The sequence below is a fragment of the Anser cygnoides genome, chromosome 1 (genome assembly GCF_040182565.1).
Source record: "Anser cygnoides isolate HZ-2024a breed goose chromosome 1, Taihu_goose_T2T_genome, whole genome shotgun sequence".
NCBI lineage: Eukaryota > Metazoa > Chordata > Aves > Anseriformes > Anatidae > Anser > Anser cygnoides.
In genome coordinates this window covers 46,409,253-46,424,495 of record NC_089873.1, presented here as the reverse complement: position 1 = coordinate 46,424,495, position 15,243 = coordinate 46,409,253, and the positions used below count along the sequence as shown (strand labels likewise).

General features: G+C 40.7%; 1 protein-coding gene across 1 annotated transcript in view; it reads left to right on the top strand.

The window, feature by feature from the left end:
* Positions 1–9,043: 9,043 nt before the first annotated feature.
* The window catches only part of SLC17A8 (solute carrier family 17 member 8), a 29,908-nt gene continuing 23,708 nt past the window's right edge, over positions 9,044–15,243 (top strand). The window contains exon 1 of the mRNA XM_013182552.3: positions 9,044–9,605. Within this exon, the coding sequence (XP_013038006.2) occupies positions 9,505–9,605 (101 nt within the window). The 5' untranslated portion in view covers positions 9,044–9,504. The remainder of the gene's footprint in view (positions 9,606–15,243) is intronic.

Genomic DNA, 15,243 nt, shown 5'->3' with positions numbered 1-15,243 from the left:
TTTTGGTGTTGGATGATTATTTTCAATTTCTATAAAATAATAACTTGTGTGGAAAACTTTCACTTTATATTTTGTTTGAAACATAGTTTATACAATGTAATTTTGAGTTTATTTCTTATCGTGGTTGCTGTCCACAAGTGGTTGCCTTGAAATGTGATCATATATTTCCTGTACAAAAGAATGAAAGTTGTTAGGAAAAACTGACAGGCTAGATATCTCTAAAGTTAGCCTTTACTTCTGAAAATACACTAAGCCCATGCCCAAATCCGGGGTTTTGATGCTACATAGTGATCTCAATTTGTGTTTTCATCGCTTATTTCCCAGAAACCAGCCCTTGCTCTGAACCTGGCTTTCAGGATATGCTGCTTTGTCAGGCTCACAAGTTTGCCAGTGCTTTGAAGGAAGCCAGTGTTCAGTTCTGTGTATGGCATAAATTGATCAAGTATGAGACATCTAAGATCAGATGCTTAGAAGCATCATCCTTGGCTGGAGCTGATACGAGAGAGAAGAGTAAAGGAAGAAAGGTGTGGATCAGGTAGAAGTTGAAAGGTAGCAAGTAGCTCCAATTCCCTCTTCGTGTTTTTTTGCTGTGGATGACAGCATCCCCATTCCTACCCTGTCTCTATCTCTTAAGGGAGGACAGCCTTCCCATATGCCAGCTTTCGGTCCATGGTAGTAGATGAGAGAGTAAGGTTTCAGTACAGTAGTGATGTACTTGATGGTACCCTGCAATGAAAACCATGGTCCTGATCTCAAACTTGAGAGTCCTTGACATGCTAACGTTCTCTTTGTCCACTCTGTTTCTGGGTCTGGGCATTGGTGGGGTTCATAACTATTGCCTTTTTCTTGAACAGGAAAGTCTTAAGTGCTGAAATCCAGTTGTTCTGGGTTGGTTTGCAGTGGCTTAGAATTCATAATTTCATACTTTCATGAATGCACTGATGACTTCAAACAGGAAAAGATGGAAAACTTTGCAGTTTATTGCTCCTCGTGTCAAATACTTTGATACTGGGAGCTAATTATGTCTCCATCCCTTTATTTGATATCTCTAGTTCCTCCTTTGGTGTATGTGGTACACCAGAGCTTTAAGATTATAAACACTGATTTAAAATTGATTAGAGCTGTGTTGCTCTGTCAAGTTTGCAGTCATGAGGAGTGCAGCTCCGTAGGTGTAGGAAATGAGCTGTTTGTCAGGAGTTATGCAAAAAGACATGGTTCGCTTGGTGTTCTTTTGCTATTGCTAGTGGAAATGTACACTTCTGATCTGGATCTCTGAAGCTCACTGTGCTCACATCACCAGCTGGAGACCACTGCAGTTGCTTGGTAGATTGGAAGGCTGGCTCTTGGTGTGACAAGGGGGATTCCAGTCTGTTTTGTAAAAACATTCCCCCCAAAGCAATACAGTTTGCAATTCAGAATTAAAATCCTACCTGTGCACAAACCCAAGAGCAGCTAAGTAAATACTAGTTATTTGATAGTTTTCAAATAATTTACAGTGTACTTTAAACATCAATTTAAGATTTAACAGTAGAGGTCTTTAAAAAAAAAAAAAAAAAAAAAACACTTTTATTTCCTCCTGCATATGACATGTGCCTTTGAGCTATGTTGTTATGGTTCTAATACAGTTTTTTACCGCAAAGTAAGCCAGTTGTGGATGTGGAGCAACTTGAAAATTAGAAATGGTAGAGATTTATGTCCTGCCTGTATCTACTTACCAATTCTTGAAGGTTTTTGTTCTGGCCTTTTTACTTGTGCATTAATCATTGTTTTGCCTTTTGAGTGGAATTTCTCACAGTGCATCTTTTGCAGAACATTCAAAAGACTTTTTTACACTGTTCTGCAATAATTAAGGATAATCAAAGGAGAAACTCCATTCAAAACTCCTCACAGCATCAATAAAAGCATTATCGTTGGCCTGAACACAGTGCTTTGGAGATGGAAGCTGCTTGTGTCAGTTACTACACAAGCTGGGGTTGTTGTATATGTTTGCTTCATGCTAGTGTAAGTCTCTATAAGAGTAAACCAGGTAAAACTTTGGAGAGTTTGCTTTCCATTGGGTGTCTTAAGAACTCAAAAAATACAAATAAATAAAAATAGAAAATAAACTTCTGCCTCTGTCATGCTGATAAAATAGATGCTTACCTACATCACCAAAGCTGTAAGTGCTTCGCTGAAGTCACAGAAATAACCTCAAGTTCAAATAGTTTCTACAGCATTTTTGGCTATCAGATACGTCTATAATTAGAGCAATAAACTTTTGTCTAAACAATCTGTCCTAGCACACCATCAGATAAATTTGGGGGAGATTTGCTAAAAAATAGTTTTGTCTTAGAACAATTATATATTACTAAATCAGGTCAAGAAGATCAGGAAAAATAAAATGACTATGTATTTTGATTACCTGTGTGTTCCAGACTGCTGAAATTGCTGGGTCCAAGAAAATAACTGATGTATTTATAAAATACTCTTTGTTAAATGTCCTTTTTTAAATTCTTCACTTTAATATAATTCTTCTTTAGATCATTATTTCAAGCTAATATAGCATTTAAATTGATGTGATGAGTTTCTGATTTTGATCAACTGTGTTTCTTTATAATTAGTATCTGGTTTGGGTATTTTTGTATTCGACAGGTTTGGTTTTCAACAACATTTAAAGGGGGAGAATGTTTTCATTAGCTTCTCTCATGCTGTTTTCTTTTAAAGAGTTCAGCTTTGGGATTAGAGGAACACAATGAACTACATGACAATTTGGTGAATCAGCTCAGTAACAGCCTGTATTTGCCATAGGTAATGTTTAATAGAGCGTATGCATGTGCTGACTGGCATAGATAACCTGTTGAACATGGTGAGAAGACAATTCCAAAGACTATACATCTCTAGAAAGCTATTTCCTCAGTGAGAGTGAAAGGAAAACCAGACGTTTTTGAGGTTTTCAGTAATTTATAGGTAAATGCTTTCTAAAAACATCAAAGCAGTTCCTTGCTGATAATGACAGGCTTTAACAAGCTGTAGATCTTAACTTTCCAATCGTTCTGTAAAATATAATAAAACTGCCATAAGGTGTCACTATAACCTAAGTAACTTTCAAATAAATTGCAGCATCACACACACATTCTGATCCAGCTACAAGTTATTTTTGCTTTATGAAAGTAAAAAAAAAAAAAGCCTTTTTTATAGTAGTTTATTTTTATGTATGCACAGAAATAGAATAGTTATTGTGGTTGTTTTATCTTGTCACCCTTTCTTAACATTTAGACCTGTTCACTTTTGGGAGAGCAGTAAAGACTTTGCAAAGTTAGCCACATTTAGCTGACTACATTTTGCATAGTGGTAACTGGCTCTATGTCTGTAACGTTTAATTTATTTTTTAGCCTTAGGGAGGGCTTCTATTGAAGTTCATGCTAAACATATTTACTTGTATGAAAGTGAAAATTAAAAAAAGGTTTTCTAGCATTAAGTATATCTGCAGAAATGAGTTCAAATTTTGTGCCTTTTAAAATTATATAGAAGCTCTGTCCTTTACCTGATACCTTCCACACAGAAATGCTTTAAACTCACCCCTCTCCCCCCCCACCTACTGTGTAAGGTGTAAGAAATTACTGCTCATTTAGCAGTTTCCAGTAAGGGAAACTATAAATAAGACTTTCTGTTTGTTATTATTTGCTGCTAGCATGCCAGCAGTCTCTTTTTATTTCTCAGCTAACTGTGATAAAACGTTTTTGGTATCAGCTACCTGATCAGGAAGCAAAAACAAGAAACTGAAGATGACTTTTTAACCCTTTGAAATTAATGCAATTTTTTCCCATAGACATCAGGGAAATAAACACGTCATCTGAACATCTGATTTGGGCTGACTCAACACAAAGCATTTTGACATGGCAGGAAAGAACTTGTAGATGGTTAAATAAAAATCAGAATCCTGAAGTCTTTAAATCCATCTTCATTTATGGAGAAAAAATAGTCATAGTAAAGCCATAGGTTTCAAAACAGGAAGGACCATTTCAATCATTTATGCCAAATCCTTGTATAAGATGGGATTGCAGGTCACCCCATTTATCTTTGATATCAGATGCTGTAGACCACGAAGGCTGAACTCCTACAGTGCCCTTCTTTTGTGTAATGTTACAGTGACTCTTAGGGATGCCAACAGAAATAGGGTCTCCAGTTCACCAGGCAATGTGGAGAAATACACAGGGACATATGCTTTCACCCAAGAGTTTCAAGTTTGAGAAGAAGTTCTTGTCCTTTGAGTGGAGTTTTGCATGTGCAAAGTGCTGGAAGAAACTCTGCTGAGAAGGTAATAGGATCATGGAAACACACCTGCGAACCCTGATCTTAACCTCTGAATCCCAAGCTCATACCTTGATGTGTCCTGATAATCTTATGGTTCCAGGGAGCATGGAGCTGCCGCAGGCTCCAGAAATTAGATGCTGTGACAACATTTGTGATTTGAAGTGTTATCACTTAGGTTAGCTTTCAGACTCTGAGGGGTTGAGACTTGGCCACATGATGAAAGAAATGATCTTCGCTCACACTTACCTATTACACAGCCACTGTATAATACATGACAACATGTCTAAATGTGTTCTCTTTTTTGGTTTTATTTACTGTGCCTATAGTTGTGATTTGCATTGGAAATACGGCTGAAAGAGACTCTCATATAAAATTCAATTGGTGGTTTTTTTGAGAATAATGGGCACAGGAGAAAGCTCAGGCTGCTGCAGTTTCCTCCGCTGAAGAAGCTGACCATCAGCAAGAGTCACAAGAGCATTTTTGTTCCTTGTGGTTGGTGCCCTGGTCTCTGGAGAAGTGCAAAATTGCAACTCCTGTCTCTCAGCACGAGATTGTTATTTATCTTGTTTAATGCTCTGCCTCCTGAGGTGAATTGACAATTTCAGCTTTGAATGCCTTTAATTCTCCCTGAAACTTCAGAAGGGAGGAATACAAAATAAATTCATTTAGAGAAGAGCTCTCATGCTTTCTAAACTTCATCTTGTGATTTCTTGGGGCCCCGACTGTGATTTTTAGCTTTGTGTCCTACCAATACATAGCACACTTGATCATTCTGTCTCATTCTCCATGTCTCCTCATAACTTTTGAACCAATTTCAACGCTTTTTACAGGAGTAGAAATTTTCAAGATCCTAAGTTGCTACACTTTATAAAAAGTAAGCATCAGGATTGCACACACTTGAAAAAATACCAAAAAATCTGTGAGACAGATTTTACAAAGTTGACCATGCCCTGTGAAGTGAGGGTGTTGTATGCTAATTTAGCAGAGACACCAAAAGGTTGAATCGACTTTCCTAGGGTCTTATGGTCATGGCAAGAGTGACTATGATGATTAAATATTTGTAAAGAGCTCAAGTTTTTCTGTTTTACAAGCACTAGTAGAAGTGGCTGCCTGCAAGGTTATGTCAGGGGCCATAGCAAACAGAATCATGCTGTTTAAAAGGTGCCTGCATGTGAAACATGTACGCTGTTCAACCTGCATTGAAACCAGTAACAAAATTCTCCCCTTAAATATGGCAGGCTTTGCCCCAAACATTTTGAGGACTTAACAGCAGGAGTAGCATAACAATGGCTTTTCTAGGCTTTTCAACTAAAGAAATAACTAACAAAGTAGATAGCCTCCAGGTGTACATTTCCTTACACATGTACAGATTATTCTTACAGCTGAGAGTTATCTTTATTGCTAGCTCAGATGCTTTCATGCCTTGCATTCTTGAGGGGATGCTGCCATCCTGAATATTCCACATGTCTTCAGTTATAGCTAGAACAGCGCATCTCCTGTGTGTGTATTTGATCAGTGTCCAAGTTTTCTTACAACTCATTTTATTCTTGAGCATCCAAGGTAATGATAGCATGTGAGCCCTCAGTGGCAGCTGTCTGCATGCTGGTTTTATGTCCATATTGGCTTGAAAATACAGTATTAATACAGCCTTACTAGAGGCCTTTGGGAATATGAGTCTCTAGTTTCAGCTATAACTACAAGTTCTGGGAGCCAGGAGTAGTTTTAATTTTGCAAAATATTTCTCTGCAAGTGCAAAAGAAAATTAAGGTATAGGGTTAAATCAGGAAAAAAAAAATTAGTTGTAATGACAGCTAGGGCCAGCAGGGCTATCACATTAGGTGTTGTAAAGGAAGACAAGAGAGTTCCTCAGCTGACACTCCGGAACACGTACAGGGGTTAGTCTCGAAGGGTTGCCGTCACCTCATCCAGCAGCAGCTGCTTGGGGTCAGGGCGTTCTGCCACCTGGTGAGCCTGGGGAGGGGGAAGTGGAGAAGCAGCACTGCTCCTGTCTAGCAGCTTCCCTGCAGAAAAGCAGGAGTTAGCAACACCCTTTCTTTAACCCCTGGGAGAAAGGTCAGGAAATTTCAAAAGGGGCCACTGCTGTGGCACAGCAGAACTGCAGGTAGTGGAAGGATTTCAAGGTGTAAAGAGGGGGCAGAGGTGAAAATCGCTGTGAGAAACGGACAGTTGTGCTAGCGGTGAGGTGAGTGACATCGCCAATGAGAGCATCAACAGCACTGAGGGGAACGTACCAAGCCAGGTACCACCTAGGACGTATCCCCAGGGGAGATGCTTGATGGGTTCCCAACTGCATGAAGGATGGACTTAAACTTTCACACTAAGGGCAACTACTGTATGCGTAGGAAAGTGAACAAAGCATTAAGTTTTGAGCACAGAGCCTTTAGGGTGTATGCTCTGCGCTCCTTTCATTTGAAGCAGAACCAGAAGACACAGGAGACCAAATTAAAAGCTTCCACTCTACAGCTGCTGGGAGAGATGGATTTTGAACCCCATTTTCCAAGCTGAGCCCTCAGTCTTTCAAGGCAAATTCCTTGCACTTGAATTTGCACCCTTTCCAGTCTGGAGCTGGGTTCCTACATGGCTGTGGGTGTCCAGCTGCCCCATGCTGTCCCAAATGTCAGCAAATAGACATTTGCTGAAATGCAAGACAATTTCACTGCAGGCTTCTACATGTGTATATCCCTACAAATATTCGTACCTCGGCTGTTTGGCGATTACCCTGCCAGTATTGTTTTCTGGGTGCCTTTTGAAAACTGGAGACCCAGTTTTGCTGTGTGTGGGGGGTTATGTTGGGCCTCTGCTCCCTCCCACAGCGGTGACCTTGCTGCTCTGTCATTGTGTCCTGATGGGCCGGGGTGTGCTGTGGCCAGGGTCTGGAGTGAGAAAACAGGAGGAATTCGGCTGTGGCGATGGCCAGGCTCAAGCCTGAACAGTGTGAAGAGGAGGAGGAGGTGCAGCTGCTGAGCATGGGTTGTTGTGCTGCCATGCTGCAGGGGGGCTCCAAGGCACACGGGTGGGCAGTGCTGGGAGATCGCCTTGTGGCCCTCACCTCTGCTGTGGGTGGGCTGCCTGCAAGGTTCAGTGTGGGTCACCTGTGCTGAACCTGAGCTTTCCTGCTGTACATTCATGTGCTGCTGTACAGCACATGAATTATTCAAAAGGGAGAAAGAAACCATAACCAGTTCTGCAGCAAAAAGGTCTCCTCTCTCTCCTCTCCTCTCCTCTCCTCTCCTCTCCTCTCCTCTCCTCTCCTCTCCTCTCCTCTCCTCTCCTCTCCTCTCCTCTCCTCTCCTCTCCTCTCCTCTCCTCTCCTCTCCTCTCCTCTCCTCTCCTCTCCTCTCCTCTCCTCTCCTCTCCTCTCCTCTCCTCTCCTCTCCTCTCCTCTCCTCTCCTCTCCTCTCCTCTCCTCTCCTCTCCTCTCCTCTCCTCTCCTCTCCTCTCCTCTCCTCTCCTCTCCTCTCCTCTCCTCTCCTTTCCAATTATACTTGGAATAAAGGATTTCAGTGCATGCCTTGCTCTTTTCTTTGCTCTCCCAACCATGAGGAAGTGTTTTTCCTGATATTTCCTTACAGTGGAGCTGGGATGATCCAGACATTTGGTATTTGTACTAAATACCAACGTCTTTGTAATTTATATATAGTATTTGTAATAAATACTAAATGTACAGTGACATCTAAAACCCAGAGGCTGGTGGCCCATGCTGGGTGCCAGGAGCCAAGTGGAGAGGAGGACAGTCCTCACCAAGCTTTGGCCCAGATGCACATCCCTCTCAGTCCTACTGACACAGTTCAGACACCAAAACTCGGAGTCTGGAAGTGCCCCAAGGCAGATGAAAACAGCCAAAACCCGGGCTGTTTTCTGGAGGAGCTTGTTTCTCTTCTTCTTCTTCCTTCTCTCTCCCCAGACTGCATGGGGAGGGAGGAGAGCCCAGGCCAGTGGCAGAGCAGGAGTGAAGCTCCTCGGGAGTGGGGGCTGCTGTCCCACCTCTTCCCTCCCCGCTGGTGGCCTGGCAGGCTCCAAATTTAACTCTCCTTGGGGGAAGGTGGAGAATATAAAGCACTCCATTTTTCTGACAGTCAGGACAGTTTCTGCCTTCCCCTCCAGCCAGGGAAGCTGGAATTGCTGACAGGAGCCCAAAGCTAATCTGAAATGGGAGATCTCTCTTTTCTTTTTTTGCTTCCAGAACCCAAACCCGATAAGTGAGGTCTTGACTCATTTGACTCCAGACAACACGCAGGCTTGATGAGGCTGTGTTTCCACAGGAGTTTCCATTAAATGCTTCTACACAGCAGGAAAGGTGTGCTGTCATCACAAATTCGTGTCGAGTTGGAATAGTTTGCCTCTTTCAGCCACTTTGTGTTTTGAAAACACAATGCCTTTCATTTACAGGCACTTTCACTGCTTTTTCAAACAGCATCACACTAACACACCTCTGTACCTGTCTGCCCGCGGGCCCAGCAGCACCAGTAATAAATGCCCGGGCTGGGAAGGGGGTGGTGGGCCCACATGAGCAGGTGCAGGGGGGCCCATCCAGATGGGGGTAAATAGTGAACGGGAGCTGCAGCCTGTGTTCCCCTTCCTGCCGAAAGGACTCGTAAATGTTTAATAAACTTCTTGCCCTTGCCATAGGTGAGGTCCTGCTAATGAACTGGCGCGGCCTGAGGACAGGTATTGTGTCCGTTACTATAGCACCACCTTGCACACATCTCGGTGTGAAGGAGGAGGGGAGGGAGGGAGGCAGGCACGGAGGATGAGTCCTGGCAAGGCGGTGTGAGGTCCGCCCGTGGTGCAGCAGCAGCGGCAGCATCCTGCCCAGGGACAGCAGCCCTCAGCGGTGCCTCCTGCTCGCCTGCTGCAGCCGCTGGACCAGCTGCCTGCGTACAGGTGCCCGACCCTGCACGGATGCACGGCAGCGCTGCTGCAAGCGTGCTGCTGAGTCCCTGAGCACGTCCCGGGGGTTTCGCACCAGGGCTCTTCCCGACTGACTTGCTGGCTTGGGAAGAAGATCTGTGTCCTTTCTTTTTTTTCTTTTCATTTTTTCTTTTCCATGCTCCTTTCTTGAGCAACTGGTTGTTATAGGTAGAGGTCACGAAGGGGACCGGCACAGACTCCTGAGTCTGGAATCAGGAAATATGACAGCAGAAGCAAACGCTTGTTAACATAAGGGATTTACTGAAGAAGGAAGACAAAATGCCTTTCAAAGGGTTCAGTTCACTGAAGGAAAGATTTTTTAACCCAGGAAAGGAAGAGGTGAAGAACACCATTAGTGACTCGCTGGGGAATCTGCGAAGGTAAAATCCTATAGAAAACTCCCAGAGGGATCCCCTGGTTACATTTATTAAAGATAAATGAAATATAGAAAAATATCTAAATATAAAACAGGGTTGCAAAATTAATCTCTGAGTCCAGATGGTGAGAGATACCTCGCTGCAAGACAGATTAAAAGGAGCAGTGTTACAAGAGCATGTGGCTATAGATGATAGAACATTTATATTAAATCAAAGAAGAGGTGAAAATAAGTTATAAAATATTGTTTTAATATTACAAGAAACATGAAAAGAGTGTTTTAATTAAAAAAAAAAAGTTTTAAATAATTAAATGTGAATTCTTCTTTTTTAGCTTGCATGAAAAAACCTGATGATTTAATGGGAATTAACATTCCAAAATGATGCTGCTCCTGGAATTAGAGTAAAGTCCCTAAATTACAGGGACATTTTAGAAAATCTTGTTCTGAATCAGTAAGAGAAATTATATGAAGCAGATCTGTATATGTGTGTATTTATTGAGACTAACACATTAGAAAGAAAAAAAGCAGTTGTTTGCAAAAAGAAGATTAAAGACACTTATCTTAATCTGACACTTTATGAAAAAACAAACGAATATATATTTTTCGATGAATGAAGGTATGATGTAACAAATGACAAGTTTCATAAAGGGATAGAGATTGTTCATTTAAATGGAAGATTATTTCAATTAGTAATGGCCACTGACAACATTTATTTGTGTAATGGATAGCTGACAGCCGGAGAGTTCAGTGCCATTTCTTGCCTGCTTCATGTTAAGTGCTTTAAAACTTTGCAAGGAGCAGGAAAATATTTTAATTATACATCTTTTCAGTGTTTGAATTGCATTTGCTTTTGAATGTATCCTGTTATTTCCTTTTGGGAATGTTATTTTGAGTCAAGATACAGTTCCTGGCACATCTGAACACGCATTTGATCACAAGAAAATGTACAATAATTTGCATGTACTGCATTAAAGCGTGCATGTGCAAGTAAATAAGAATGTACACTTTTATGGAAGTTATTAATATGCACCATTACCTTGCCAGTTACACTGTTCCTATGCCATGTGAACAAAGTATCTGTGTTCCACAGAGCTTCAACTTAACTTTTTTTCATTTACAGTCTTATAGATGAAGTCTGACATTTTGCTTTTTTGACTTTTAAGATATTCCACGGTGATTCAGGGAATGTTTTTCTTTCACAACATCAAACTAAGTCATTTATTCAATCATAAATTCTTATTGCTGTGGGCTCTGTTGGTCAATCTGACCAAATACATGCAGGCTTTCTATTTAGTGATTATATAATGTGGCAGTACAAAGGGTTTGCTATGTGGATATGGCATTCATGCTTTGGATTATCTGGATTATTTTCCTCTTGCAGCTGGGTATCAAGGATATCATGCTGGCTCCTATATAGATGATAGTGCTGGTACTCAACTTCATCAATGTTGCTGCTGAATCAAAACAAAAAATCTGAGCTGAGATACAATAAAGTTTGCTGGACTTCATTATTTTCTGTTTAAATATCTGAATGTCAGTGCCTTTCCTAGGTGTACTATTTTGTGGGCGCTGCAAAACAAGAGTCTGCCCACAGGTTACCTCAGGGTAGCTGGCACCTGGTGACGAGGCAAAGGGGACGGAGCTGGAGAGACCTGAGAGGCATCCTTTCTCTGGGCTGTTGCCAGCAGTTTCATTTGCAAGATCTCAGAAGAAGATCCGTTTGTTGCTAGAGTATCACCAGCTGCAGTAAATACACCAGATGTTTCAGAAAATAGATAGAAACATACCAAATTATATTTTATGCAACATAGGGCTTGCTCTTAATTAGTTAATTACAGTAGGGTATAAAACAAACCAACCAACCAACCAACCAACCAAACAAACAAAAAAACAATTTAGAGGAATCAAGGCTTGGTTGAATAATATCAGTCAGAGCTGGGGCTCTGAAAACCTTATAAGTTTCCCAGAAAAGAAACCTCCTTTTCCTGCAGCGCTTCTTGACAGGTACAAACACTTTGGGCCTTCTTTGTACTTAGTGTATGCAAAGAAAAAATCATGTATTCAAATAAAATCTTAGTCTCTGCCTCTCCTGAGGATTTCAAGAGTCCCTGACCAGCCAACGGCAACTCGGGGCTTACCAATGAATTGGGAATTGACTAAGTGTGTTTACTTCCCAATAATATCACTGTTAATATGAAAAGTAATATGGGCTATGCCCACAGCATAGCTGTACGTAGTCTGGGTTCTACTAGGTGTAGCTCTGACTCCTGCAGACCTTCCTTAATGAATTAAACTGCCCAACCTGCTAAAAACTGCAACCTGAAGCTGGGTGAATTACCCCTGAGTTGGACAGGGCTCCTCTGCCTGCGCTGTATCATAGTCTTGGTCCTCTCAAAGTTTTCCTTTGCACAGAAGTACAGAAAGTTTAATGCACCACAGAGCAAGCAACACCATGAATACCGTGTGGGGTGCCCTGACTCAGTTGTGTGAGGCCCCTTGTACAAAGGCATTAGTGCAAGGGCACACTACGCTTGTGCAGTGCTGCAGCACCCATGGGGCATGAGCCCATTGCATTGACGCTGTGCTGGGAAGGCGCTGGGATTCTGCCCTACAGAGTGAGATTGCAATGCCTGAGAGATGTAGTAGTCCCATCATGTGTAAAAGCTTGAAACATGCTTGAGTTTCATGCAAATATAACACAGAAGCCAGCTTCACAGGTCCCGTGCACCAAGTGACTTAAGAGGGTTTGCCAATCTGCCCTGGGATATTGTATGAATACAACAGGATTTGCTATAGAAAATTATCACCTGGGCAATCCCCAGAGAGTAGATGAGATCTCAGAAGATTGTATTTGCTTTTGGATAAATAATATTTTTTCAATAGTCAGTGTATAGGCTTCTACATCAGGATCATCAATAATTGTTGCACGTGGTGACTGTTGTTGGTTATGCAGGTGTGAAGTTTGAACACCTACAGGTGCTGTAAAAGCCTGTACTATCTGGTAAAAGTCATTTGGGAATGCATTCTAACACATGGCAGGTATTAACATTTGCCTGTTTTTGTAGAATCTATGTCGTTTTAATCAAATGAAGCGGAACAATGTAGTTCTATTCCACTTACACAGTTTGAAGAAATGACTAATTCCTACGCTAAACTGAATAAATACCAACTGGTAAATGTCTACGTGTTCTAGTTTTTTATTATTATTATTATTTTTATTACTGATTTGAATTTTAAAAATTTCTTTCATACTTCCAAAACTCTGTATATGCCAGAGTAAAGCCATTCAGAAAAGAAAAGAAACAATGTCAGCTGGAGAAATTTCAAATACCATAGTTATGACATTTGGGCATGGGACATGGATGCAGGTATCTTCAAATTACCAAGCTTTTCTTACTTGCTGAGTGTTGCATGTTTGCTGAAAAGAGCAGAGTGATGTAAAGACTAAACATATTCCCATGCAGCAAAATATTCTCCAGTGTTAGTCAGATAACTAAAGCAGCTTTCTTCTAAATTATTGGTGTATAACAAGTGAAAATTTCAGTGGCACTACCAAAATATAAGTATCAGTCTTTTTGTGGATTTGACATACCTTCATTTTATGTCTACAGTGTTTAATAAAATAAGACCAAAAAGCAAGGTCAAACACTGGCTCCATGATTGCTTGTACTGCTAATGTTTCACGCCAGTTCCATTTTTGGATTGCTATTGCAAAATCATTTTCTCTGATAGAAATCTTCCACAGGGGGTTAATGTTGAGCTTTGAGGGCATGAAATATTCTGTGAATATTTGGGGTCATGAATCAGTCCTCAATCTGCTTTTATTAAGGAGTAGTTGAATACAATAGCAAAACAATTAATTTCACTGCAGAAACAATGTTGGACCACAGTGCTAGTCCTCCTGGCTCATCACTTCTAACAGTGAATTTGGAGTACAAGGATGTTTTCATGCCTATGTGAAGTGACAGCCAGCTGAAAATGTCCAGATAGGAACAGATGTTTTGGCTTCACATGATGTGTCTAATCTTTGCCAGCTGTCCAAAATAATGCACAAATTAACGTTTAATCTCTCTCATATAAATGGTGTGGTAAAGGTATGAAAAATTGAGGAATTGTGCTTTGATTTAATTCATTCAGTATCTTAGATTATGCTAGAGTAAGACAATAAAATTACTTCTTTTGGTTGTTAATAACTCTTTTAAGATAACAACAGCACTAAAAAAATAATTATTCAATTGTCTTTTCACTTCCTGAGGTCTTTATTTTTGAAATTCTATTCAGTGTACACCTACTGATATAAGCACACTGAGCAAGAAATATATGGTGTCTTTTTTTTTTTTTTTTAAGTGCCTGGCTACATTACTCTCTGTACTCTCATTTCACTAACAATGCTGTCTCCCTGCCAATGAATCATAAGATCTCAATCACCTTCAATAACACCATAGTCATATCACATTTCCTGTGTTACCTTGCTTTAATGCAAACTCCAGCTTACAAAGAACTGATTTAACTTAGAAGTTAGCACTGCTTTGAGCAAGGGGTCAAATCAAATAACCCCCGGAGATCCCTTCTGGCCAAAACACCCTGATTCTGGTGCTTGTTACACATGCAAACTGATGGACTGTAGCATGCTTTTTCTTGTTGCTAAGAGTAAGGCTACAGTAGCAGTTTTATGGTTCAAATTAAAAAGGATTAATATAGTGAATGATGCATACCTTAGCATGTAGCTATAAAGCCTAGAAATACTGATGATATAAGGGAAAATTCATATTGGAAAGATAAGTTTAAATTCACAGGAAGCACCCCAAGAAACCATATATACGATCTATATTTGTAAAACCCTTAATATAGAATACTATCCACTAAGTCATGGGCAGTACAATAGACTTACAGCAATTGGAGTGATTAATCAAAAGCTGTGATTAAACCAAAATTGGTCTCCTGAAAGAGCCAACCAACTACTGTGTAGATCAGCCAGGTGCAGCCCATCCATATATGCTTTGGCAACATTCTTTCATAGCTGATTATTATATGGAAAACTGAAGTCCATTGGATTTCAAATACATTTTAGGCCATGTGTGTGAAGAAAGGAAATAAGTTACTCCTTATCAGAAAGGAGTGAATTAAATCATTTCATCATCTTATACAGCAAGATGGGCTTCTTTTATATTAAGTATCTGTTCATATTTCCCTAGTAGCATGAGCAACTCCATGGCATACACAAAAGGAGCTGGATCATGTGCTCATTGCTTCACAGCAAAGCCAAAGCTGAAAGGCTTCCTAACGTAACTGCCCATCAAGGTTTGGGACTACACTTTAGTGAACACTTAACCTTAAGCTCGTGGGCAGTGTTCAGTGGGCTTTTCGTGTATTCAGAGCTAACCATGTGCTTGAGTATTTCAGCATGTTAGAAAGCCTATATTCTGCATTTAAAACAAAAGCATGAGAAGTTAATGTTAGGAAAGGAAGTATTTATCTCCTGTCTAACAGTGTGTCTTCAGTTCCTTCTGATCTCATCTTTCTTACCAGAGACATTCCCTGTTCATATAGCACAGGATGTTAGTATCTCCAATCAGATTGGGAGATCAAATTAATTTTTAATTGCACTACCACAGGAAAAACTTCCATAAGTGCAGGAAACA